This window comes from Lampetra planeri, chromosome 31 (assembly GCF_965212315.1).
Source record: "Lampetra planeri chromosome 31, kcLamPlan1.2.h2, whole genome shotgun sequence".
Lineage (NCBI taxonomy): Eukaryota > Metazoa > Chordata > Hyperoartia > Petromyzontiformes > Petromyzontidae > Lampetra > Lampetra planeri.
The window spans coordinates 2,830,640-2,853,924 of NC_136137.1; the positions used below are offsets into that span (position 1 = coordinate 2,830,640).

Here is a 23,285-nt window from a genome sequence, read left to right on the forward strand (position 1 = left end):
CGCTCGCATTACGGCCCCGCGCCCTACGTTGACACGCCAAACGAGCTTGAAGTATTCCTAACAACAAACCGTGGGCAGTTAGAGAGGCGGTGCGAAATGGTTGCGTCCTGTGCACACACTTCACTAGGCTTCGGAGCGATAATCATTTTAATTAAACAAAGTTGGGAACTGATAATTGGTTCTTTACCCTTCTATCTGGCAACAAAACTGACACCTTTTTACAAGGAGTCATGTTTGCATAGACCGCAATACCTGCAGTCATAATACAAACAAAAAGACATAACTCTGATAATGTGCACTGTCCTTGAAGTTGATTGGTCCACACCCGAGACAGCTTTCCTTAGAGCCTAGTCTCATATGGGTTGGACCAGATGACGCCAAAAGGCGCACAACTCAAGGACAATGCACCATCAGAGTATGAGAGCTCGGGGCAAGCATCTACACTATGGGAACCTCATTTGCCAGTTAAAATATGATAATTGGTTCTTTACTCTTCTATCTGGCAACAAAACTGACACCTTTTTACAAGGAGTCATGTTTGCATAGACCGCAATACCTGCAGTCATAATACAAACAAAAAGACATAACTCTGATAATGTGCACTGTCCTTGAAGTTGATTGGTCCACACCCGAGACAGCTTTCCTTAGAGCCTAGTCTCATATGGGTTGGACCAGATGACGCCAAAAGGCGCACAACTCAAGGACAATGCACCATCAGAGTATGAGAGCTCGGGGCAAGCATCTACACTATGGGAACCTCATTTGCCAGTTAAAATATGATAATTGGTTCTTTACCCTTCTATCTGGCAACAAAACTGACACCTTTTTACAAGGAGTCATGTTTGCATAGACCGCAATACCTGCAGTCATAATACAAACAAAAAGACATAACTCTGGGTGTGGACCAATCAACTTCAAGGACAGTGCACATTATCAGAGTTATGTCTTTTTGTTTGTATTATGACTGCAGGTATTGCGGTCTATGCAAACATGACTCCTTGTAAAAAGGTGTCAGTTTTGTTGCCAGATAGAAGGGTAAAGAACCAATTATCATATTTTAACTGGCAAATGAGGTTCCCATAGTGTAGATGCTTGCCCCGAGCTCTCATACTCTGATGGTGCATTGTCCTTGAGTTGTGCGCCTTTTGGCGTCATCTGGTCCAACCCATATGAGACTAGGCTCTAAGGAAAGCTGTCTCGGGTGTGGACCAATCAACTTCAAGGACAGTGCACATTATCAGAGTTATGTCTTTTTGTTTGTATTATGACTGCAGGTATTGCGGTCTATGCAAACATGACTCCTTGTAAAAAGGTGTCAGTTTTGTTGCCAGATAGAAGGGTAAAGAACCAATTATCATATTTTAACTGGCAAATGAGGTTCCCATAGTGTAGATGCTTGCCCCGAGCTCTCATACTCTGATGGTGCATTGTCCTTGAGTTGTGCGCCTTTTGGCGTCATCTGGTCCAACCCATATGAGACTAGGCTCTAAGGAAAGCTGTCTCGGGTGTGGACCAATCAACTTCAAGGACAGTGCACATTATCAGAGTTATGTCTTTTTGTTTGTATTATGACTGCAGGTATTGCGGTCTATGCAAACATGACTCCTTGTAAAAAGGTGTCAGTTTTGTTGCCAGATAGAAGGGTAAAGAACCAATTATCATATTTTAACTGGCAAATGAGGTTCCCATAGTGTAAAAGTTGGGAACTATCGTGCACACGAGCACACTAATTTCGTGACTTTTTCTAACGCGCATGCCCTCGCGGGGGGGCGGGGGAAGGAGGGTATTTATTTGCTGCACGGAAGCCGAGCTTGTCAAGGTGAAACATGTTTGCATATTTGCAAATAATCCTGTTTTTGCTCTGGTTTGTGATTCCATATTTTGAGCTACCCTTAAGAGCAATTAGGCCAGTTTTCAATTGGACAAGTCTCTAATATTAATGTGTCGGTTTGGTTGAAATTGGACGTCTTCACGAGCGTTATCGTGCCCCCCCACCCCATTGCAAACTGACAAAGAGGCGTTGCCAATGTATAAACGCTTTCAACCTTCGTCGGAAAGTATTAAAATCCCATATATATTTAGTTTCAATAGGTTGTTTACTTTCTATCTGCTCGATGGACCGTGAGCAATCAGGATTAGGTGCTTGGCGTTCTTAATTCAATAAGCAAACACCATCACGTATAATAAGTCTGTTCACCTAAAAGTTAACCACTCTGAAATACAATAAACCAAAGCCACTGGGCCAGCCTGACAGCTGTTTAAATATTTGGCTCACTTGGCCAGCATTGGTAATAATGAATGCTAGCGTGGACTTTGGTCATCTACTTCCTCCAATGCAGGGTAAAGCCATACCCACACCAAACTGCTCACGATTGTGCACTGCTTTATATTTAAGCCTGCAAAACGCCACCCGCATGGTAAATAAACCAATCACCACCCAAAGTACTCTTTGCAGAAACAAATGATCAAGTACCTCCAGGCCTTTATCGATTAAATACAAGAAGCTTGGCTCTCCGGCATGGCTTTTCCAGGGCCTATCAATCATTGTAAAATTAATCGATTTGTGTTACGTGATGTGATAACGCACAATACAGGCTCCGTCTTGCTGGCAGACATCTAGACAGGATTTGCTCTTGGGAGTCGGCACCACTGATTTACAGCAGTTCACATTAATCATCGAGAAGATAAATGTTGGATTAGATCCTCTGAAAACTAAAGATTGTATCTGAACTGGTTGAATCCTGTCTGTGTATACACACAGCAGGCATTTTCTGAGGCTAAAGCTTTGCTTTAGTGACCCAGCATTGTCTCCGATTTCATGATTTCACAAGTGCTGGCTTGTTCTTGTTTTTTGCAATGGGTAAACAAAACAAGGATAATTTGTGAGGTTTAAAGGCAACAAAGCACGCTCACACACATGCACACAGAAGCCAGTCCATAATTTAAGCCAGCAACAGTCATGAGGCAGAATTCGTTGAGGTGAGTGCCAGCAAACAACAAAATATCTGAGAGCCACGCTAATTCTCAGCACGTCCGTGTGATCTTGCACCCCACAGCCTCCTGTGTATGTCAGGTGAATGTTAAAATTACTCTCGAGTTTTAGGGTTAACGCCAGCTGTGGGTTACCAGTTATGAGAGTGCTTATTCACTTATTTTTAGTAAACTGCTTTGGATGACGGGAACAAGTGAAGTTCCTGTTGGAGCTACGCTGTGGACAGCACAGCGGCAGTGAATTAAATCCATTGTTGTGCTGTGCTTCTACGTCCCTGTGTCTATGCTCCCTGCTTTGACCAATCCGTAGTAACCGGCGTGAAGTACGGTCAAATACCCTCACATCCAGCAAAGGCCTGTAACAACACCGACCTCCATATGCCAAGCACTCATGAACAGAATTGTCCAAACATCTCAATGTAGCAGGACCCTTCTGAAAATAAGAGTCTTGAGATTCGGCGACAGCAGGCACAGACAAAAACACAGACTTTCAGACAGATGGACAAGCAACTGCCTACCTCCTGGCACAGTCGGACTGTTGAACGCTCCGTGGCGAGGCGCCCCCTTGGACAGTTGAAAAGCCTTTCCCATGCCGGGTGGCGGAGGAGGAGGGGGCGGCGGGAGATCCTGGGAGACCCCCGGGGGAGGTGGTGGTGGCGGTGGCGGCGGCGGTGGTGGGGGAGCAGGTGAGCCTGAGACCAGCAGTGGTGTAGGCGCTTCTACAGCAGGTGAGGAGGTGGGAAAGATGGCACGGGACACGCTTCAGTCAGACTCGATCGAAACTCTCATGGGTAAAATGGCAGGCACGTAAGGATGCATCGATTGAAATTTATTCTGATGTTCATGACACATGGTATCGAATCATGTGTCAAATTTAATACTTTTTTTAATTTGTATATTGCTGTATATGATTGGTTCGAGTCAACCCTGCAGCAAGTGGAGACTCTACACGCACCCACATCGGCAGAACATAATTGATGCTTGAATATTATCACAATCCTGAAGAATGATAATTCAACAAACCACAAGGTGGGATGAGGCAGAAAATCGTTACATGCCTCTCAATTAAGTAAGTAATATTATTTATTTAATGGAGGCTCACCTATCCATAACTAACAATGTTATTGTGCTCACTGTGTTACTACGCACGTTAGTAACACCCTGCTTTGCATAGTCAATCGGTTCATACCATCACTTCTCAGCCCCACACCTCTCTTGATATGACTTGCCCATCTTGCAGCTCAACATCAGGGGAAGTATTTCGCTCACGTGATGCCATAAATCAAATATGTTTAAATTCCTCATTTCAAAACGACAGGGTGCTAACAGCAGTGCCAGCTGTGCTGTTAATAACCAACGTTTTGTGTATGACAAAGATCTGGGATGGCACTCCACTGCTGTTAAGCACGCTGTAGTCGCATTTATGCAACTTCTCATAGAGAGTATAATGTTTAGACTATCGGCCTATTGGCTTTCTCGACCTATGTCAGGCGGTACGATACTAAGCGTCTCAGCAGAACGTGACGGTGATGATGAGACGAGGTCTAAACTGGTCCAGAGTTTTCTTACACAAATGGTGCTAGTTAATACAAGCCCATTTTAACACGTAGGCTTTCGCTTCAACACACCGGTGGGCTAAAGCAGTGAACTAATTTGTCTTTTGTCAACGTGACACTTTTTTACTGATTGGCCGTGTCGGGTGGTGGAGGGTTACGACACATTTATAAATAACGCGATCTAAACCCAAAAACGTTGATTATGAATAATACAAGCCCATATGGCCAATAAGACGATTAAATATAGAAGTACATTTTAAGTGGAAGTACTGAAAGCTGATTGATTTTATGCATTACTTGGAATGACCCCACTACAGGAAGTAACAAGTCTTACTGTGAAAACCATTGTCGTTGTTTTAACGTATCTTGCGACTTCCTGTCTCCTTCATTTCCCAACAGAGCTTTCTCTCACCCATTGAATTGTTCCGGTAAAAAAGCATTAAACTGAATAAATATCCATGCAACATCTCTTAATATATGTAAACCCCTGTGAAGTACGGATTTAAATAGTTTTTATCTCTTGCGTAACAGCATTCATTAAGTCAACCAACTTCTTAATCAGAGCGGAGCGCCCTGTTTAATGAAACACCAAAATAAACGAATGCATAAACCCCAATGTCAACAATTAATGACCGATTCAAGTAAAGTCTAATTCTTTACTTTCTGTGCTCCCTACAAAGAAAAAACAACGATGAAAATATACACAGCATGTTTATGAAAATGCAGAAACGAAACACATGACTTACGGATGTCAAAAAAATCCCAACAATGAATGACTTTACTGCATTACCAGAAACGACAACAACAGTCTTTTGAAGAGACCCATCCTTCCGTGGACAGTGTCTCACGTGCCCTGATTTACAAGCCCCTATGCGGAATCAAAGAGGTTCTCTGTTACGCGATGTGAGATGCGTCACGCATGCCAGCCCTCTCTCTTCGCCCACAGTTCCCTACAACGTCACTACCAAATGCTTCTCGAACGCTAGGACACATGCTCTATCTCCTGCAGCTTCTTCTCTCGTCCCCAGTCCTTGACGACATTTCAGCTATCAGAATTCAAATATCCATTTGCCTGGCACGCGATGAACGTTACTGTCATATGCAGAGCTGGTGGGAAAGTGCTGCTGTCAATTGTGTGCAGAAGTAACTTGAAGGGATCTAAAAATTATCTCTGTGACATCCGCTTCTGTGGGCCTTCATCTAACACAGGAGTTGGCAACCAAAATAACATGAAGAGCCATTTTTTTCGAATTCGGTAAAAACCCTGAATATTTAAAGAGCAGCAATGCATGTCAATTCTAGATTTGAAGCTTTCGTGACTGCAAGGATTCATACTCTTAGGTTTTTTCGGTAAAGTCACGTAGGTAAAAAATTTAATTAATAGAAACAAAATAAAAAAAAATTAAGATTAATAGAAACAAAATAAAATAAAATAATTTTATTTTCTTTCTATTACTTTTATGTTTTACCTACGTGACTTTACCGAAAAAACCTAAGAGTATAAATGCATGTCAATACGAGACGGTGTTTCCTTAATAAATAATGTCACGAAGCAGCAGTCCTTAAAGAGCCGCATGCAGCTCCAGAGCCGCAGTTTGCCGACCCCTGATCTAACACGAAGGGTTGCATTGCTCTGCAAGAGTTCTGAATAGATTTTTCATCTTGCAATGTGATGCCAATGGATGAGATCGGTGGAAAATTACAGACAAAAACCACATGCTTTCCCAGCGAGCCCTTTCCTTCTGGTGTTGTTTGGTCAGATGAACTCACCCGATGCTCGATCGGAGGCAGGGGTTGAGGCAGTGTCAGCGCTGGGGGGAGCGAGCAGGGAGGATGGCAGCCCATCCTGGGACAGCACCATGCTGGAGCGATGAGCCTCCATCTCCTCCAGCCTCTTCTCCAGCTCCGACTGCCGGCGCAGGGCCAGGTCCTTCTCTTTGACGGAGTGGCGCAAGGTGGACACCTGACCCCGCTCCTCCTTCAAGGAAACCTGGGACAATCGGGGACAAGGGGCAGCAGGATGACACGTCTAAGGCTGACCATTTTGGTAAGGCTTACGATTTTTACATTTGACATGCACAGCCCTTTTTGTAAATCCACTGCTGGATGACGGCCAGTCCACACTTCCATCTGCTGCCAAACACGTATCCCTGCAGCCGCCTATAACAACCTGTTTGTGCATGGTAGTGGCCCATTCAAGCACTATCCAGGCTAATACCTGCTTAGCTTAATGAAATCTGATAACGATTCATATTTGTCCTATAATACAGTAAAGGGTGCAGCGCTGCAATTGCTCGTGCACGCCACTGGTGGCAGAAGGGCCTCCGCTAGGGGGAGCTTAAGAGAGTCCCTCTAAAGGATTGATCCTTTAAATCCTATTAAAACACACACATGCATGCATACACACATACAAAACAAATGTGAATGCGAAAGTGAGCAAATGACCGCACCTGGAGCTTTTCAACTTCCTTGCAGTAATTCAGCAGTTTCTTCTCCAGCTCGACAATCCGAGAGACTGCCGCATCCTCCTGTTCCTGCAAGTTCTCTTGAAGCTGCAAGAAAACGGCAAATGGCCTTCACATGCATGCATGCTTGCCTCCTTCTGCAGTGAGGCAAGTCAAATAACAAGACCGTCGTTTATCTAATTCTGGATAAACAAAATAAAGCACAACGCCGCATATCCGACCGTCACATACCAATTAACCACCCACACCCAGTGCAGCCGCGGTGCATGATGGTGTAACTTGCCAGTTTCTACAGACGTTCACTCATCCCGTCGTTTCACACGCAGCAACGTATTCCCGTCTACATACACTTACTTCTGAAGTACAATAACGAATATCCCTATGTTTAAAGCATATTGTATGTTATGTTTTCATAATAATCTATTTATTGGCAATGTAATTGCCATTTTCCATAAACGTTCACATATCTGACCTTTTCACATACCTTAGTTCCAAAAGGATGGAATATGCAACAGTGGGGAGTGGCCTTAAAATAGTTTACAAATAATAGAATAGTGTGCGTACGGTATGACAATATGAGTACCACTTTGCGATGAATTCAAAGTGATTTCTGTTAAAAAAAAATCATATGAATGTGCAATGTCCACCCTTGAATCAAGGCCACCATGGCGGATGAATGCCATCCCACGCTTGTTTGAACAGTGAGACAATTTTGTCTCTGATTTATATCGGTCGACTTTCACAATGTTTACAGGCATCTGTTACAGGTCACAACGTGTGATACGTGATGTGCGATCAATATAACACTGCGTTCGGAAGCATGTGTGCAGTGCGCGCATGTGTCCTTGCAGCAGCGAGTGTGTGCATATGTGTAATGCCTGCGAGTGCGTCAAAGTACGGGGTGCATTCTGTGGCGCATGTGTACAGCGCGCGAGTGTGCGCGTGGTGCTCGTGCATTAAGAGCCATGTGATTCCGAGCCCCACGTGGATCGTGGGACCGCGAGCTCACTCTCCACGGTTAATAATCTCCATGGTCCCACCAATCATTTATTAGGTTTAGATTTTATTTTGACCCAGGTTAAGACCCATCGGGCAATAAATGCTCATTTTCTACAGGGACCTGGTTAGACCATAATAACCTGGTTACAGGAAGAATAAGAAAAACATGAACAATACGATACGGAAATAACAACCGCACATGGTCAAGTTCCGAATGGCAAGTTAGTTCATCAGCATCGGACAACAGCTCACGGCACCGCACGGTAGCCCCAGGCTCATGGGAGAGAAAACCCTTCAAAAGCTGGTGGGACCGTGGCCTGGGACCTGTGGGGTAGACGGCGCTGTACTCCAAGCCCGAGCTCTCGTCGGCTAGTTCGCTGGCCGTGACTGCGACGTCTGTCACGGGGGGGGCTCTCCAAAAAGACCGTGGGAGACCTCGCGGTCACGATCTAAAAGAAGATCGGTCCCGCGGTCTTACAATTGGGTTTCCGATCGCTAGAGTCCCTCGGATATCGTGATGACGAGGATCACCCAACTCTGTTATAGGCAACGCGTGTGTGCGCAGTGCATGTGTAGTGCGTGCGGAAGTGTGTTTGCAGGAGTGGTAGTGGTGGTCAACACACTGCGCTACAAAAACCCAGCGATCGGGGTTCGATTCCCGCTCACGGCCACCACCAGTGCCAATTTTCTGAACCAGTTCCGGGCCTCCCCAAGGTCGACTCAGCCTCAAAGGAGTACCTGGTGTGATGTGTAAACATCGCCACTGCGGAGACAATGCCGGCCAAGCGTGGTGCTGGCCACTCACCCTGTCGTGTGCCGTGCCGGCCTCCATTGGCACTACTCGCTAATAATAGCACTTACACCACCGGGTCTGTTAGGGCTACACGGGGGATCTTTGCCTTGTTTGCCCGAGCACTCACGTGCGACACTTGCTCGTTGAGCTGCTGCACACGCTCCACCGCCGCATTCTTCGTCTCGGCGTCGTCCACGAGCACGGCCACGTCGAACACATTGTCCAGGTACGCCTGGATCTGCACCTGCAGCTTCTCGCTCTCGGTCTTCTTCAATTTCTATAGCGACGACCGCCACAAACACCACCACAATCACCACCACAATGACATACGAAAGACAATACAAAGATCCCCCGTGTAGCCTCAACAGACGTTTGGGGTAAGTGCTGTTAGCGAGCACCTTTGACGGCCGGTTTTGGCAAACGAGGGGATGAGTGGCATGCATCACTCCGGGCCAACTTTGTCACCGTACTGGCGATGTTAGCACACCACACCAATGTACTCATTCGAGGTATCACGCAACTTGTTTTTCTCATTCTTATCTTGAACCTTTTGTGTTGTTATTCAATCCTTTCTTGTAGCTTACTTTCATCCAGCAGTGGTTAGGTCATGGTTGCTTGTTAATAATGATGAGACTGAGTAGAATAGTAAAACAGAAAATGCCCCGGTGAGAAGTGGAGGGGCGATCAGAGCGAGTTTGTACAACTTGTGCCGGTACCTCCAGGTATTCGTCCATGCCCAGTTTCGTGAACTCGTACTGCAGGTGAACCCTGTAGTTCATGTGTTCTACCGAGTGCACCACAATGTTGATGAACTGCATACAGGCCACCTGTGAGAGACAGAGATACTCAATGGAACACTGTGGAGCTAACACAAGGAAAACGAGCTCCCCCTTCGTGTTTTATGGTGCAGAGCGAGCAAGTAATGCGAGTAAGTACCTAAAATAAGGCCACTATGGCATAGGAGGAAAGAGTCGCGTGCCCGGAAACCATGCCAATAGGCTTTTGTTTCCCCAGTGCTGATGTTTAGACAACACATTTGTCAATGTGATTTATAACTTTGATCCTTTGCTGTGTATCGATAGTTCAATGTTAATGTGCCTTTTTATTAAGGAACTGTGTATTGTAGTAGGTTTTTACCCTTTTAAACTGGTACAAAACTGACACCTTTATTATATGACACCTTTGTTATATATAAAGGTGTCAGTTTTGTACCAGTTTAAAAGGGTAAAAACCTACTACTATATTTTGCCATTGGTAAAAGAGATCTCATAGTGAACTGTGTATTATCTTGGTGTGATCTGGGACTGTTTTGTTATTGTTTCTGCTACCTTGTCCAAGCTTGATAAATCGGACGCATGTTATTTATTTATATTGAGTGACTTTCTTACCTTTTTCTCTATTTTATAATCCTATCGTGTTTTCGTAATGTTTTCTGTTGTAACTTGCTGACCCGCCCAAACTGGGCATCTGTGAAAAAGAGCTTCAAAGCTCATCAGATTCTTCCAGTCCAAATAAATATTCTGATTTTGACATTAGCTGCTTGTTTAATGTCAAGACTTGAAGGCTGACAGCCAAAAACAAATTCTGATTCCACAAAACAGTGCGCTAACTGCAGCACCATCGTTCCACCCCCACCATCCCTCTACCCCAATGTAGTTTATATTATATTTATGAAAAGCACTTTGAGATGTGGTGGCAATTTGACGCTATTCAAAGCACTGTTGGTGTTGCTGTTGTTGAATAGGTGCTGTCTATAGTAAATGTACTTTTGCTGTGTGCCCCTACCATAAAGTCCATGCTGGATTCGTCATCTTTGAAATAAGTCAACAGTCGCTCAAACCGATGCCGTTCCTTGCAGACCTGCGTGCAAAACAAACACAACAGCCATAACAGCAACAAAACGAACTTTGAATGCCCCTTCTGTAGGAAATGTGTAATGCTACCGATTTAAGTGACAGTCACCGAATCTACGACATACTTATGCAACTGAAAATGGCATCAGCTATTTAAGTCTCGGACAAAACAAAACAAGCCACACGCAGAGTTAAAAGCTCTCTTTCGGAAGACACTTAGCCAAAACAATAATCCACAATGTCACTTAAACCCAAACTTACCATGGCGTCAAATACGTTATTGCATTTTAAAGCCAGATTTCAGCAGGGAAAGGTCATTTTTAGTATTGTTTTGATTGTTTTTTTTGTAATTTCCCATGTGAACGGATAACCAGGACACAGAGAAGACCCCGGGAGGGTCTTGGCAAACGAACAGGTTATGGCATTTTTTCAATTCAACTGCAGTACAACTGAACGGAATATGACGATCACACCGTAGCCGTCACAAAGGCTGCTGCGATTTTCAGTTTCCTTTTTTTCCTTTTTCCAATGGAAACAATAACCTGCTTTCACAAAAACAAGCTTCCCAGCTGAAAGGAGCTACTGTATAAATATTTTTTTTTTACAACTCAAGAGTGGAGTTTATTTTCCAGACTTGAGGAAATACCACTACGCAAGAGTTCTGTAACATATATATATTTTAAGTCACGCAATCTGGGATCCCAACCTGGCATTCTGTCGTTAAAATAGACCACGTGACAGAAAGAGGCACACATCAATTGGAGAACGTATGCAAATTAAGAGCATCGTGTTGACTGCTGGGGCAGCAAACGCGTCGTTTGCAGAGATGGGGGTTGGTGGTCGAGTAGAACGACAGTGGCAGGCAAAGGAGAGATCGCAGCGGAGGCCACGACCGCCACAGGAGATGGAGCGATGTAATCGGCTTATGTGCAAAAAGCCAGATAAATCGTTGTACCACAAGACCATAAGAGATGGTGACGGTTTGGAGAAGCCTTCTCATCCAACACTGGATAGATCATGGCTAATGATGAGTTGACGCTGATGTCCAAAAGTAGTAAATCATTTCCATGACGTTAAAAACGACACTGCTCGTTGATACTTTAAACGAGTCGTTTGCAGCTTGTCAATCGTCAATTTCATTAATTTGAACCCTTAGAGTAGAACTAGATTAAATCAAGTAGGAAACCAAACACTTAACAGTTGTTTTTGTGAATTCCCTGTAAACCAAGCTGATACCATCGAACCTGCTAAACGAGAGTGCATGTGGTTTAATCACAGGTAGCTGCCCGTATCTGAAACCAGTATCTCAACAGGATCTCAACAAGTGCTAGCTCAGAGATATTCTGACTTATTTGAAAGGAAACGTTTATAAGACAGCAATAGCACAGGGGCTGCCATACAGGTGTGAATGTTAAATTCTAATATCCGGGGAGGAACGGATGTCGTGCACCCCAAAAATTACGACGGCGAGGCAGAACCTCAGCGATCACAAGACTAGATTGGGCCAGAAATGAAGAGACAATTAAGAATTCTAGAATGGTAGCCATACTCGGACAAGCTGAGAAAAGTCTACTCGGATGCCGAGGAAACGTAATATAAAGGAAGGAAAAACCACAGCGGAAGAAGAAATGTGATGACGAACTAAGACATTGGGGGTGGAGGAGACTAAGAGGCAGGCCAAGCGAGAGATGAATCGAATGAACCGGGAAGTGAAGTACCAATTGAGTGGATGTGGAGATGGCATAGCACAGGAACAGGTATAGTAACAGGACTAGACATGCAGGCCCCACGTGAGAGGTGAAAAATGCCTGGAAAAGCATTTCTCAGTGATTGGACAAAGCCACCGAGAACCCTCCGAGGGTTAAAACATAATGAGCATGAGCGAGACTCGGGAATACGTCTTCAGTGACTAAGCATAAAAAAAACCTCCGCATGCTGCCGTAGCGGCAAAAGAAACTACATCAAAGCATCCATGAAGCTGGGCAATAATGCAATGAGATTTGACAACTCCAAACGCTAGTTTACATACTGCAGGGTCATGGTTTATATACATGGCGTATTGTACTTGCCTACTTTACTGCTTTGGACAAATGCCCACTTTGTTAAGCTACGGCTGTGAAACTTGTCCGGTTCGATTTTCTGCCAATTCACGGCGATGCTTCACAGCACCACACGATAGCACAACAGGGGTGAATTCGCATCACTCGAGAAGTGGGAACAGAGCACAAAGTAGGAATACGTAATGTACAGAGTGTCCTCAAAATACTGGTGTAATTCAGGAGACGGGCACACCTCGGTATATCATATTTTTCAAGAAAAAGCCAGAAATTGACAATAAGACCACATTAAGCCCATTTGGAGCTTGAAATGTTATCTACATCGATTTTGTATTATCATAAAATAAAAAAGTTATTTAAAATGAGGGTTAAAATGCCACTGAGACCACTCAAAATCACCAGCAAGTCTGGAACGCAGGATGCAATGCTCCAGTGCTTGCTGGAGAGTGCACACGAAACCACAAAGTGGAGAGGCAGCTAATAGCAAGGCAGAATTTAGCTTTACACTGTGTACACCATGCCAATCAATGCAGTACGACCTGACAACGGATCGCAGAGATACATGGCGCAAATCCGAAAGTAAACATGGGGAACTATCTTTATTTTTTCCCGCCAGGGTTTATTCTGACCCCATGGCCCTACTGGACATCTGTAAAAAAGAGCTTCATAGGCCCTTTGGATTCCTCCTCCAGTATAAATATAGATTCTGATTCTGATCCGCTCGCGCAACTTCGAGGGCGCTCTGCGGCTTTACGGGGCCCCGTCCACCGTCTCGCACAAACCGCCGCACCTCCTTGAAGTTGTCGAAGGCGGCAAGAGTGGTCTCGTGGCCCTCGCCCCTCACCAGGCACACGGCGGCAAGCAGCTCCAGCACCAGCGTCCTCGTCCTGCAGCCACAACCCGCACACACGCGGAGCATTAACACACTGTGGGGGGGGGGAAAGGTGCTGTTGTTAGTCAGCACCTATTGGAAGGCCGGCGCGGCGCACGCGGAAGGCGGGTGGACAGCTGCACCACGTCCGGATGACGATGTCTCGCCCCACGGCTAACGCTCACGGTACAACACAGTTGGTGCTCATTTATCACAGAGTCGACCTAGGGGAGGAGCCCAGGACTGGTTCTGTTGCCGTGGCTGAGAATCCAAATCCGCTAGATTTGTTGGACTGTGTTAAAGGCTGCGCCGCCGCTCACCCAAAAACACAATAATAACGTCAACATGTCAATGTACAGCCGTTTTCTCATCCACTGCTGAATGAGGGTCCCGCCAGGCCATGCAGGCATTCAGGGTTATCTGCCCACACTTCACTACACTGGTCAGTGTGAATTGGTGAAGATGGGGGGTGGGGGGGGGGCAGTGTATACAGGGCAATTAATTTTTATGCACTGTCTTCTACTATTTACAATGCCTACTACACCTGTGTTATGCGCATGGTGCGTACCCATCCCAGCACCGTGCAAGCTGAAACCTACTGAGCTTGAAAGGTCTGACAGGATGTGGCACATTCCAAGTGATTTGTTCATAGGCACCATAACCATAACGGCATAAAATACGCAATGAGGCGAGATATTATGATGAAAGTGCTCACCTTTGATTTTTGTTGTTTAAGCTGAGTGCAATCTCGTTGACACACTGCGGATGTGACAGCACCTTCTCGAAACCGTACTGCAGTGGCACACACACAAGACGGAGGTCACATGGGTCACCTCACATGTGTGGTCAACAATAAACCATCGTGCCTACGGTACATCTGACATTTTGACAGTCTGTTTTTGGTTCGCGAAGACAATTTCGTCAACCTAAAAAAAATATCATATCTTGCAGAGAAGTACCGAGACTGTCCGACAAGAGCTTGTAGATTCGTTAATGAAGCTCCAAAGAAACATCTTCTTTCAGGTGTGGCCTACATAGCAGGCTCAGGTCACATCACTGTATCCACCATTAATGTAAATGTATGGAAGTGGCATCATGGTGACATTGCTAGAGGGAAACAAGTTTCACGATGCATCATTTGACAACGATGATGACGCTCACCAATATATGCATCGAATTGCTGAGCAAAAATACACGTTTTTTCGGAACCATAGATGTTACATACAGATTTTTACATCGTAAGACCGTAACCATGAGAGATGGCGATGGCATACGGAGGCCTTCATCCAGCCGTGGACTGATCATGGCGAATCATGGTGATGATGATGTATGCAGCAATGAGTTCACATGCTTGAATCCTCAAGGCCACTAGAGGCTGCAACATTCATCACCATGAATCATGATCTTGAATCGCGATAAGTGAATTAATCGTGAATAGGAAGGGGGGGAGGCTGTGGGAAGGTGGTGGGGGGGTATTCATGGCACAAGATGCATGTGACAGGGAAACCAAAGCCTTGTTTCTCATTAAGAGAACTTCAATCTCGCGTGGGACAGCATCACTTGTTTCTTGGGTTGTGTCTGTTAGGGGTGAGACTCCCCGTGTCGGTCGCACCTGGAGCAGGAGCCAAGTTCATCGCGAGTGCTCGCTAGCGGTTGACAGGTGAGAGGACACACCTGATAGTTCATGATGGCGCGGAGACACATGATGCACAGGTGGACGTCGTCCTTTTGGCTCACGAGCCACGAGTTTCGCAGAGTCTTGTAGCGAATGTTGCTGTTGTGCGGCAAAGACAAGCACGTTTAGAAAATATCTATCTATAATTTCGTCAGTTTCCCCAATTTTTGTTCAATCGGACTCCTGGTGTCAAGCCATAAGACAAAGTTATCTATTAGAATCAGAGAATGGCCCACAAAGTGGATGTCACAGAGCTACCTTACAAACGAAAGGTGACCTTTGGCCTCCGGCCCACAGTAGGGCAGCACTTGTAGTACCACAAAGAGTACCGTTCGTCCCATGATGGTCAAAATTATACTATTAATTCTCAGTGCTCCGTGCCACAATTAACTGGAGAACCAGATTAAATGCGCTGGCTTATTGTGTAGCCATTGGTGATAGGGCTGACATCATCAACTCAATACACTTGATGACAAAAGTTAAATGTAGATTGCGTCATACACAAATGGCCCATTGGAAAACGTTTCCATGGATAAGGCAACCGAAGCTGGGTTACAAAGGTCTCATTTTATTGTTCAACCGATTAGTGGTGGTGCGACATTACGTAGTCCACAACTCCTGACGCAATTATCTGGGTCAACTGCCTCAACGTACATAAGCTGTTGCTGTACATCAACATCAGCCACACAGAGAACAAAACCTCTTAATCATGTCTACAAACAAGACATATGTAATACATTATTGAAATAACAAAATAATTATGGAAGAGTTACCCAAAAACCCTACTTGTCACTAACAGTATATAAATTATCCGTGTCAGTACCACATTCCCCAGGAAACTCAGCCCATCGTCTTGCTGGGCTCAAAGTCTGTACCACTTTGAAGAATTAAACAGTAGTTGCCATATAGTAACTGGTCCCTGTTATAGGAACGTGGAATTTCCACCGCTGGCGAAGGATCTACAAAGTGAGTGAGTAAAGCCAATTACTGGTTGAACGTGGACACAAGTTGATATTTTGTGTCTTGTGAAATAGACCTCTGCCAAAATAAGCTCTCCCCTGATAGATGTAAAGGTAAAGGTGTTAAATGACTACATTCTGGGTAATCACAACATTACCATAGACCAGTGCAACGGGCCCTCGGAGTGGCTTACCGAGCTGTGGCCCACTAAGAGATACAGAGAGACGCAGACTAGTCAGATGAAAGAGAAAATAAAAAAACAAGACAAATAGGAAAGCTGCAGACAAGAGATGAGGATTAGTGAGCTAAAGGTAAGATAAACAAAAGATGGGAAACCTGGAGACATATATACAGATTATTGGCCGTAAGAACAGACGTCATGACGCAGCCGTGTGATATCATAGTTTATAATATTCATGCGATCTGCCAATTTGATTATGAAAATACAGCTTAAGAACGCTGTCATGGACAGAGTTGGCGGCCATAACCAACAGCAGCCACTGCTCATTACTTCACCAACCAACACACCGCGGGTAGCATCAACAGCACTCACTGTGACGAGGTATTTGAACTTGACCGATCAGAGAGCGTATGAGTTTCGCGGAGGTGCACAACCGACCTAAGGCTCGCGGCTCGTGATGACCGCGCTGCCGCCAATGTGCTGGACGCGCCGGAGGAAGATCGCTGCCTGCCGGGCAGGGAGCCCCTCTGCTTGAGCGACCGGCGGAGCTCCTTTGGCGACGCCTGCCCGTTCCTCGAGAGCGGAGCCACATTCTCATCCCCCTCGACGTCGCACCTGCGAGGAGGACACAAGCATGGTCAATGTTCGGGTATGGGCAGAGTTGCACTTAGTTTGGTTGAAGGCGCATGGAGTTTGTTGCGCTTGGCAGGAGCTACGATCGAAGAAGAATAACCTGTAGGTGTACAGACCAGGTAACAGCCCATGGCTTCACTACCCACAGCCCGCAGCCACCTGAGGCCTATCGCTTCGAAACGACGCACAAATAAGATGTATTAAATCACACATCTCAAGTCGGGTACGAGAAGGGAATACCTTTAACCTGGCAACAAGGCACTCGTCTTTCATGTAGTTGTGAGCACAATCCAAACAGTCCAAGCACTATCAAGGGTTTAGTGTCAACTAACGTGTGCTTGATGGACAAATGTTTTTTAAGTCCTATTTAGCCCTCAGTAAGGAAGTGGGCTCCCCATAAATGTGCATATGTGATGCGGGAGTCCACACACAAGTGTACATTACGCATCACTCGTGCGATTCTCATAGCACACAGGCGACGATCACGTTGACGTCTTGCAAGATGAACAGAATGTGTCCGACTCGAGCCGCGCGTACTCACGTGACGGCGTACTGCGCAAACGCCAGGTACTCCATCAGCACCTCCAGCCCATTGTTCTCTTCGTTCAGGAACTCTCGCACCCATCTGAAGGCAGCGCACGCGTATCGCCCGCAAAGAGGTCAACACCATGTGTGTTGGGGGGGGGCAAGACAGGCGGTGCCGTAGCGAGGCTGGAACAGCACAGGCCACTGATGCAAAAAATAAAACAGGACGACTTGACCAATTTCCCTCTTCTCCGTAGCCCTGAGCCTAGGCCCACCCGGCCCGTCAACCCCCGTGCAGTCGCACCGCCTGTACACTCCATAGCTGTGCCACTGACAATGTGAGGCGTCTGTGAAATCCATGTCGAGTTATAAAAAAAATTCAAGCAATAAGCTGGGAAGTTTATTGGAAGTGCAGTACGACTTGTGCTCACCCAATGTAGTTGGTTCTGAGCGATATCTCGAGCTCGCGTAAAACCTGCGTGGACTCGTTCACCCTCCGCCTGAATTTCTGATACAGGGGGGAAAAACGCATTCACCCACAGAACGCCGGGGTCACACCATCAAACAACTGACCGCAGAAATTACATTAATAAGTTAAAAAGACATGTCCAAGGCTGAGAATTCATGGTTGCGTATATTTAATACATGGTAAACAAAACAAATGAAGCTTTTGACGTTACGAGCTTGTTGAAATTACACAGCAAGCCTTTGTATTTTTTTTGTGCCCACAGCGAACACTGATTGGGTAAATTCGTAAACCATGTCAAGTAATTTCGCATCAGTTTGAGCCAATAGGAATGCACAAACAAGCACCGCTTGCACCGTTTCAAAATCATCGAGCAACCACTACCGCCCCTCTCAGTCTAAACAAACCCCAGGGCTAACACATTAATGACGCCAATGTGCTAAATAGACATGGCTTGGCGTACTGTCTGCGGATATTCTAAACATTTTCCTTAACTGTTGGGTGGGATAAATAAACTCCCGTCTGTCGGCGACACGGCAAGCGGGGGTCACACACTTTGGTTGTTTAATCTGCTTGTGGGTTTCTGCCGCCGAATTCCTGCGAGTTCTACAAGTGTCGGCTTGAGTTGTCGGCCGTGCACGGAATACGAAGAGTTTGACACACATCCACACGTCGCGGATGAATAACGTGGGAACAGCTCTCGTCGCAAAAACTTGTACAACATACTCACTGCGCACAGATTTACGTCAATCGTTGCCATGACGCAAAACATCTACATGTAAAATATGAGCGCTAAAATCCGACGACTGACGCTCGAGGCGGAACGATTCATTTGTCTCTTGAGCTCGCAATGCACGTGTCTGATCGTGATGTGTATGAGTTCATGCAATTCAGTCATGTATCTTTTGTAAGAAGCAAGTGAGGAATTCTTTGTGGAGGGCAGGGTAAGTTAGGTTGCGTTGGGCAGGTACTTAGTGCCCACCTCAAAAGCCTCCCCTGCGCACATTACGTGGCCCTGTGGCATTATGGGCTCTTTGTAATGAATACAACAGAGTCCTTTGGATGGCGGCATTGACGCAGATTTTAGGTTGAATGCAGAGGTGAAGGGGGTGGAGGTGAATCATTCCACTCCCGGTGGACACAAAAGGGGCAGCACAACTAATGAGGCAACCTTGGTCAAAATCATCTGAACAATAATAATAATGCATATCGGGCATTGTGATTAAAGAAATCACCAATAGCTTTCGGACTAATTTATGAAATAATCTAACACTATGGCTTATTAATGGAATATATTAATAGCTTGACAATAAACACAACTGAATGCTCCATCACCATTCCAACTCAGAATGTCCATGTTCGGCCTGACACCACCGCAATATTTTATAATTTCTCCCTTGTCAAAAAGTATAATTTTACCGAATCACAGCCCTAATTGGTTGTATGCATGTATGTAGAACTTCCGTCGCACCGCACGTAGCTAACCGTGCTAATCAGTGGCGCGCTTTACATACTATCCGCAAGTAAAAAAGTCACTTCGCAATTTCATGAATGATTACCCACATCCTAACGGGCGTATGAAAACGCACGTCCAAAATCATCGTGGAACTGCTCGCGCGTGTAACCCCAAGCCCCCTCCCCCGCCTGCACCGGCCACACGCACTTTGTTGTCGATCTCCGGGTCGCTGTAGTAGCTGCGCAATTTCTCGATGTAGATGTGCGGAGGGTTTTTCACTTGGACTTTCTCCTGCAAATAAACAACGCAGCAAAAACGCTCGTCACATCACAAGCCAAGGCACGCGGAGGACACGGCAATGCTGCGCAGTAACTTGGGATCGAACCAATCTTTTTCCACCACCCCCTGAGAAAAGATTTGTAACCGACGAGCTCAAGTTTGGTTCGAGTGCAATATCCTTTAAGGATGTTTTTCATGACCTTTCTTGTTACCGCATTCATACATTAATAAAAGCTCAATAAGATTCATCACTCTTTTTGCACGTGTCAAACATTAGCTCATATGTGGAGATCATAATTTATATTTAAATATGACTCATAATAAAGTATTGTGTAAATATAAATGTGTCATTAACGACACATTAATATTTACGCAATCTAACCCAAAAACCTTGAATGAGTAATAATGGTCGCAAAAGCCTACGTGTTAAATTTGTTACGTGATGCTCGTATAACTTTTCAAATGTGTGATTTATGGACATTTACACAAGCAATAGATTATATTATACCAACATGATTGTCGGTGGTCGAGACAAGGGAGGAAACCTGCCCGAGAGGACGTCAACCACAAGGATGGAGCAATGAAATCCACTGTGCATTTGCATGGTTGGACCTTTACAAAGCAGGACTAAGATAAATGGCAACGGCTAAGGGAATACTTCATCCAGCAGCAGATTGATATTTTATAATACCAGAAAAAGCTGGCCTTCTTCTTAGCCAGCGTTATTATCCCACAGGGACTTTAAAAATCCAGGCAGCTGTGGGAATTTAATCTCAGGCTCCATGCAAAAAGGCTCAGTGGGGTAAGCGCAATGATTTCCAAACCATTCAACCGTCCAACATGACTGCTCACTGCGATTCAGTTTTGTCAGGATCACAAACCGCGATTCCTTTACTCGTATGGGCTTGCCACCCGTGGCGTGAAATCTAGCTGCCCAATTATCAGGGCAAGGAATTCAACACAGACCTTTTATCTTTTAAGCCGCAGAGCGTTAAGATGTTCAGGAGGTGGACAGTGCTGGCCATCTCCCAGCGGAATGTGTGAAATTTTGGGAATTTTCCAAGCACACTGAAGGAAACTGGAAAGAGCATTTTGGATTTAATTGTTTCAACAGATGAAATGGTTTCCTTTTCTGTCCGTTAAGTTGCCTAAAACTGTAATATAGGTCACGTTTAAATAAATTATATATATAAATATACACATGCAGAGCATAAACGAATGTGCCACATATTGTCAGACATTGAAAGCTAAGTGGTGTTGAACCTGTGTCGTAGATGGGATGGGAGACTGCCTGGAAAAGTGGTACTCATTTAATTGATCCCAGGGGGATATAAGGCAGAGGGACAATATATCACCGCGATTCAACTTACAATCGCCGTGTAGAGAATCATATTAATATTCATTCGCACCTCCGATTAGCACGGTTTGCTACGTACGGTGCAAAAGAAGTTCAACACACATACATTCGTTCGTTCATTTATTCACAATAAATGCTAAAAATGTTGTGTGTGAATAGATTATTATTAATCTAATCAGTTCAAATGACTGCTGAAAGTATGATCGATTCCACACCCTCCTCAATGGAGAAAGAATATATCATGGAGTAGAATTGTGATCCCAAACTATGATAATTGAAACAATAGTTGAGGGTGTGAAATGCCAAAAATCAGTACCACACATAATCATCAACCATGATCCATCCACTGCTGGATAAAGTCTTCCCGAAGCCGTTGCAATCTGCCACGGTCCCAAGAGGCAACAATCCAGGCGAGAACCAAAAGACTGAACAAACACAACTGTGTAACGCAATTAGAAACAAACTGAGAATAGAATTCAGAGATGACAACACGAAAATGTTTTCAAGATGTCACAGCAGCGCCACACAGTAATTAAAACAAAGTCAAATACATCGATTCCCAATTACCAATGGATACACATATCCTCACACTATGTTAGTAATCAATTAATAATACAATCGGTTGGCTATTTAAGGCCCTCCAAAGGATCTCACTGATTCCCAATTACCAATGGATACACGTATCCTCACACTATGTTAGTAATCAATTAATAATACAATCGGTTGACTATTTAAGGCCCTCCAAAGGATCTCATTGAGGTGACAACAAATCTCAATGTGACTGCGTTAAACCGACTGTATGAGGAAACTGCGTGAAGTACTGTCCCCGAGTCTAATCAAGCAAGGTTATAGAGCCGGGCGAGATTGGCAGCAGAAGGAAGTGGCCCATAGCGATTAGAGCTCCGATGTGGCAACAGCCCTTCATTGTGGAAGTCTCTGCAGGGCCAGTGAGTGGAGAAAAGCGATATGCTGCATGGGCCACCACACCCCTCTTACTGCTGCGCATAGCCATGACCCCCCACAGCAATCTGCCACATCCTGAACAGAAAGTCCCCCTCATGCACGGAAACAATGACCCCCACTGATGTGCGACGGGAAAAACCGGCAGAGAGAGCGAGAGAGAGAGCGCGGGCCAGGGGAAACAACAAATAAAGAAATAACCGTGGTAATTATTTTATAACTCGCTCGGCGTTTGCAGCCAAAGGGAGAGAGCTGCTATCTCGGTTGCTCAGACACGTCGAATGTTTCCGTCGATAAGCCGTCGCGGGGCGCATGGGCAGCCGCTACGAGCACCGTGCGGCCAGTGGCGGCCGGAGCGTGATTCGCTGAAGACTCGCGTGACAAGCCGAAATGCTGCGGGCGTCGCACAATCTGCGTTTCGCAAGCGCGCCGCCGAGCAATTAAACCATTCGCGCCGTCTCACGTCGTCGTCCCTGGCCCCCCCCGCGAGCTGCGGCTGAAATTTGACCTGCGACTTTTACAGCTCGTAAACTGTTCTGCTAATTGGCTGTTAAAAAGCCCGAGCTGAAATTCTGGCAGCGAGTGCCATCGATACACACACGGGCCAGTGCATGTTGTGAGCTGCGTGTGGTGGCAGCATATGTGTGTACATTGAACTTCTTTCGCACTGCACGTAGAAAACCGTGCTCATCGGAGGTGCACCTTGGAGGTAAGGGTTGGTGGATCATGTGAACTTTGGAAACTATCAAACCTGAAGAAGTGGGCAGGAGACGGCTGTACAGCAAGTGGGCTCTTGAATACATCTGTGCGGATAATTGGAAGGCACTCTGGTTTCTTCCCACAATGCTCTTGTCAATGGAATTGGCCAACCACCTCATTGCAGGACCATTCAGAAAAAAAGTCTCGCATCTTATTGAGGATTTCCTGATTAAATAAAGGACATTATTCTCATAAAATATGGACCTCATTCAGTCTATTGGCTTATTGCCCTGTCTGACTTGGGAGACATTATCAGACAGTTACAAAGTGGAACCTTTAATGACCATGATGACTCTAATTTCAAAATCCTTCATTGGGCACTGGGACAGTACACAACTCGTTAACCACATGCTTAAGGGGATGTCCGCATCAAAGCATTTTGCGCTTTCATCAATGGGTGACATCGTACGTGTGACATTCCCACATACACGAGAGGGGAAAGGGGTGAC

The 23,285-nt window shown here is 45.4% G+C and overlaps 1 protein-coding gene across 2 annotated transcripts in view; it reads right to left on the minus strand.

Moving 5' to 3' along the window:
• Positions 1 to 23,285, minus strand: part of LOC144729090 (formin-like protein 3) — a 60,336-nt gene that overhangs the window by 22,823 nt on the left and 14,228 nt on the right. For both annotated transcript variants that reach the window (XM_078608981.1, XM_078608982.1), the window contains exons 4-16: positions 19,689 to 19,772; positions 17,991 to 18,067; positions 17,576 to 17,659; positions 16,840 to 17,016; positions 15,260 to 15,359; positions 14,301 to 14,377; positions 13,505 to 13,601; positions 10,590 to 10,664; positions 9,521 to 9,631; positions 8,932 to 9,081; positions 6,998 to 7,099; positions 6,318 to 6,537; positions 3,510 to 3,710 (exon numbers count right to left, since the gene is read on the minus strand). In XM_078608981.1, coding sequence (XP_078465107.1) covers positions 3,510 to 3,710; positions 6,318 to 6,537; positions 6,998 to 7,099; positions 8,932 to 9,081; positions 9,521 to 9,631; positions 10,590 to 10,664; positions 13,505 to 13,601; positions 14,301 to 14,377; positions 15,260 to 15,359; positions 16,840 to 17,016; positions 17,576 to 17,659; positions 17,991 to 18,067; positions 19,689 to 19,772 — 1,555 coding nt within the window. The remainder of the gene's footprint in view (positions 1 to 3,509; positions 3,711 to 6,317; positions 6,538 to 6,997; positions 7,100 to 8,931; positions 9,082 to 9,520; positions 9,632 to 10,589; positions 10,665 to 13,504; positions 13,602 to 14,300; positions 14,378 to 15,259; positions 15,360 to 16,839; positions 17,017 to 17,575; positions 17,660 to 17,990; positions 18,068 to 19,688; positions 19,773 to 23,285) is intronic.